At 31.8% G+C, this 4822-nt stretch overlaps 1 protein-coding gene across 1 annotated transcript; it reads left to right on the top strand.

The window, feature by feature from the left end:
• The first annotated feature begins 587 nt into the window (after positions 1 to 587).
• LOC143617069 (peptidyl-prolyl cis-trans isomerase FKBP53-like) lies at positions 588 to 4508 on the top strand. Its single transcript, XM_077089728.1, has 12 exons — positions 588 to 605; positions 684 to 748; positions 1841 to 2073; positions 2164 to 2303; positions 2387 to 2708; positions 2910 to 3062; positions 3211 to 3351; positions 3447 to 3684; positions 3753 to 3837; positions 3931 to 3972; positions 4131 to 4179; positions 4278 to 4508. Exons 1-12 carry the CDS (start codon positions 593 to 595, stop codon positions 4357 to 4359), a joined length of 1563 nt encoding a protein of 520 aa, XP_076945843.1. The 5' UTR covers positions 588 to 592; the 3' UTR covers positions 4360 to 4508.
• Positions 4509 to 4822: the final 314 nt, after the last annotated feature.

The raw sequence follows: 4822 nt of genomic DNA, 5'->3' as shown, positions 1-4822 counted from the left end.
AATTATTTTTATTTTTATTTTTTTACAAATATTCAATGTTTAAGAAGTCTTAAAGTCATATACAAATTTTCTATTTTTTTAATATTTAGTATAAGACTAAAAATTAATATCCAATATTTAAAAAAAAAAACATTATTTAAAAACAATTATATAGTAAAAAAAGCGGGCCATGGGTCTCACCAAACTCATATAACTTTTAAATCGGGTTATAACATTTCATTTATTTGTGAAACTCTTTTATAATCAAACACTAAGTATATTATTAACTTTCTTACAATAATAAATTAAAATTCAAAAAAATATATAAATATTAGAAACGAACAATATAAAATAGTAATTTAATGATAAAAGCTAGTAATCTAGTATAAATATATAAAAACCATTACATAAAACGAAGAAAGAACATAATTACAAAATAAAAAAACTTGCATATACGGGCAATATTATTAATATATTTAATATTTTATAATAAGCTTGTTCAATATATATACTATAAACCCTAAGTAGCCATCAGAGGGTTTTAAAAGAAAACAGAGCACAAGCCTTCTTTCTGGGCTGAGCTTTCAAACCCTAAGCAATCCATCCAATCGCCATGGCTTTCTGGGGTTAGTTTTCATTTCAATTTCAATTTCTCTCATTTAATTCACTTTTAAGGATTTTGAGTGGGTTATTGATTAAATTAGGAATCGAAGTGAAACCTGGAAAGCCATATACGCATTCCAATGGCGGACGCCTTAGGATTTCTCAGGTAAATTAAATGTTTCGATTATTATTATTATTATTATTATTATTATTATTATTATTATTATATTGTATTTGATTTGTAAGCCCGTGCCTCAAATTAAGCTCCTTTAGTTATCGAGCCCGAGCCTTGTAGTTTTATTTTTTATACTTTTTTGACTTGTATGTATAATCTCGAGCTTGAAAAAACAACTCAGAGCGAGCTTTAGAAATAGAGCTTGAAGAAACAAGCTGGGATTGAGCTCTCATCAAAACGAGCCGAGTTCGACTTGTTTACACCCCTAGATTAAGTTGAATTATGTCTGTTAAGGAAAAAAGAGGAGTTATTGTTACAAATATCTCATGTTAAATATCATCCATATGTGATTATGGTTGCATAAATTGATCGATTCTCAGGATATCGAGTGTTGTTTTGACTGTCTGTGTTTTATGCTGCACCGTTGGTTAATTGCCCTGAAGTGCAACATTCTTTCACCTCTTTATCATTGCATCTGCCATACTTTCAGTTTCATTTTTATCACTCAATGCAATGTATATACATTTTCATGAAATTCACCGAACTGCAACTTATTTCATCTTTTTTACCACCTTATGTAATGCAAATGTGTGATTACATACAAATGCGCGAATATCAAGTATGTTACATTAGAAGATAATAATGGAAGTGTGTTGCATACAATAGGTTACATGGTGAAGCCATGAAGGTATGCTTCATTTTGCTGGAATTAACTCTTTTCACATTTTAGGTTTTTTATATGGATTAAACGTTTTATGATGCTCTATTTTTGTTGCCATTAAATGCATTTGTAGAACCTTTTTAAAGAAAAATAAATAAAGAGCCTATTTTTTATACATTAAACTATCTTGAAATTGAACAAAAGAGGTTTGATCATATATGGTGGACAAGCCTATGATGTCATAACTCATACGTATGTGAAAAGTCAATTTCATCTAGGCTATGACCTGAACTCTTATTCTCCTTTGACTATTTTTAGTAGTATTTAGTATATGGTTATTGTAAAAACTTAAAATGTTTTGTTCTTTTTTAGCTTTATATGTCTTGCGATTTGATTTTACTTTTATTTGTGGCATGTTTTAGGCAACGTTGGCTATTGGAACCGCAACACTTAAGAGTTTGGTGCAGTGCAATGTCGGGGATAAACGCCCTGTTCTTTTATGTGCACTGCTGCCAAATAAAACGGAATCATTGCAACTAGATTTGGAGTTTGATGAAGCTGAAGATGTAATGTTTTCTGTTATTGGTCCTCGTGGTGTGTATCTTACTGGTTACTATGTTGGTCTTAACCGACATTCTCATATGCAAGATGATTCGTATCCTTTATTATTTATTCTCATGTTTTTCATGCATTGTCAGTATATATATACACTCAACCTTGTTTTTCCTTCACTGTGATAATAAAGAGAATCATTTGGAGAGGATATCGCAAATTCCGTGTCACACGAATCAAATCATGGCAGTGATGAAGATGAATACGAAGATAGTTTTATCAATGATGATGAACCCGAGCCTCTTACACCTTCTCCTGTTTCAAGTGACAGAGGTAATCTAACGGTCCTACGCTTCAAAAAAGGATTGTAAAAGTTTCTTAAAAACAAAAAATATTTTTTTATTTTCAATAATCAGATGATGATGAAGATGAGGGGGGTTTTATTAAGAACAGAAATGGAAATGGTCGTGGTAAAAGACTTAAAAAGAGGTATCAGGTAATTGAATCTGATGATGAAATTAGACCAGTGAGTGACGATGAAGATGATTGTTTAATTTCATCCATATGCAAGAACAAGAAGTCAGAATCATTAGGGGAAAAAGTTAGCAAAGAAACACTTGCTGAGATGGAAAAGAAGACAAAAACGAATGATGATAAGTGCAAGTCGGATGCTGGAGACTCCGAAGTTCTTGACTCAAAAGAGAAGGTTGATGTTTCTGCAGACAAAAAAACAGAAGGGTGAATTTTTTGTCCATTAAAAAGTTACTTTGATTTTAAGTTCAATATTGCGCTTTTAGCTCTGATTTGAAGTATCATGTGGAATTACTTATTATATACATTTATATTAAGCTTGGAAAGTCAAGAATTAAGCTCATATGTTTAAAATCAAGATTAATTGTATCCAATATATTTATTATCAATGATTTTATTTTGCCACAGGAAAGGAGATAAGCTTAATTCATCTGCACCGTCTAAAGACGAGGGAATCCCAGAAAAAAAATCAAAGAGAAATAAGAAAAAGAAAGAGTCCCCTAAGCAGGAAAAGGCTACTGAGGCATTGGCTGATAAAGATGATCAACAGCCTAATGATATGTAAGTTTTGTTAGAAATTTAGAATAATATTTGTTTTGTTTTGTTTTTTGTTATGCGTTTATACATGTAACAATCTTGAAACATACATGATATCAGTGTTTGAATAGATATTTGTTTTGAGCATTTTATATTTTTATTCATTTAGCAGGGGCGAGGTGTTGACTTCTGCTGAAAAGAAATCAAAACCTAAGAAGAAAAGAAAAGGGCATATTGAAGAAAATGTTGATGTTACAGACAGCAATCTGCTTGCAGGCAATAAACAAGACGATGATCAACATGCAGTTAACAAGTATGATGATCAATATTTTATTTTCTATAATCAAGATTTAAGTATCTGATGATTGATTAGTTTTCGGTACTCAAGAACATCTTTCTATAATGTAGGAGTTCTGGTGTTGATTCTGATCAGTTAGCTAATGGAAATCAGTCAGACGAGAAAAAAGTTAAAAAGAAAAGGAGAAAGACGAGTAAAACACAGGAGGTTGATGTTGAAAAAGAAGATAATAAACAGGCTCCAACAGAACCTGAATTTTTTAACAGAAAGACATTATCTAACGGCCTTGTTATTGAAGAACTCGTGACAGGCGAACCTAAAGGAAAAGTGGCTGCTGCTGGGAAAAAGGTAAATACACATTAATTTTAAATTTTGTATTTTACTTTGAAGGAATAATTAGTTATCTTTTGCTCTAGGTGAAGGTACAGTATGTTGTAAAGTTAAAAGACAATGGACAAGTTGTAAGTTCAAATGGCGATACTCCACATAAATTTCGGCTAGGTATTCTCGTCATTCTGTACCATAATGTATATAAGTATGTTATTATTTCCCTGTTTGTACTTACACATGTAATATATTACATTGATTATTCAGGTGACAAAGAAGTTATAGAGGGATTGAATGTTGGTCTAGAAGGTAATGGTCAACCACTCCATTGACTTTATGTTTTACGCCTCTTAGATATTACAAAAATATAATAAAAAAAAATGTTGTGGAACCCGAGTTAAAAAGGTACCCATTTAGAGGATTTAAAATTTTCATATTACCTGACATATGCACTTGAATATGGCCAGGTATGCGGGTCGGTGATAAACGAAGACTTACTATTCCACCGTCAATGAGGTATGCAACTGATTAAACTGTCATGTTTTTTAAATATATATATATATATACACGATACTCTGTTTCTTACGCATATATAACGATTTGTGGTGGTGCAGTTTGGGGTATAAAGGAGATGGTGAGAATATACCGCCAAATTCATGGCTGGTGTACGATGTAGAAATGACTAGCGTCCGTTGAAGGCTAAGGTTGTGATTGATATGTGCTCAGAAAGTTTTGTCCTTTGTATTGTCTTTGGGTCTGTTATCACAATCTTGTTTTGTTGAGAAACATCATTCCCACAAGTTGAGATTTGCTTGGTGGGAAATTTTGTTATAGTATACGGAATCGGAACGTTGAGTCACATGAATGAATCATGTTCTAACTTTTGACATTTTCATTGATTTGATATTTTGTGACATAACAAGAGACCAAATCGCATAAGTTTGATGGCATAAAGACAATTCGAGTTTAAAAGTTAGAGGGCAAATGTCATAAAAAACCAACAATCTTTCTGTTTTCTCTTACAAAAGTTTCTCTAACAACATTTTGCACATAAAAGTCCCTGTGCGGCTGCGCACGCTAATTTTGAACAAAAAATTGGCAACTTATAAAAACCCATTTTTTTCTTAGATGGCATTAGGGTGTTCACGGTTCGGTATAA

This window comes from Bidens hawaiensis, unplaced genomic scaffold (genome assembly GCF_021521415.1).
Source record: "Bidens hawaiensis isolate Kalapana, Puna unplaced genomic scaffold, B.hawaiensis_p1.1 tig00051827_1, whole genome shotgun sequence".
Lineage (NCBI taxonomy): Eukaryota > Viridiplantae > Streptophyta > Magnoliopsida > Asterales > Asteraceae > Bidens > Bidens hawaiensis.
The sequence above is the reverse complement of the archived record's forward strand: the minus strand, read 5'-3'. Positions and strand labels throughout refer to the sequence as shown.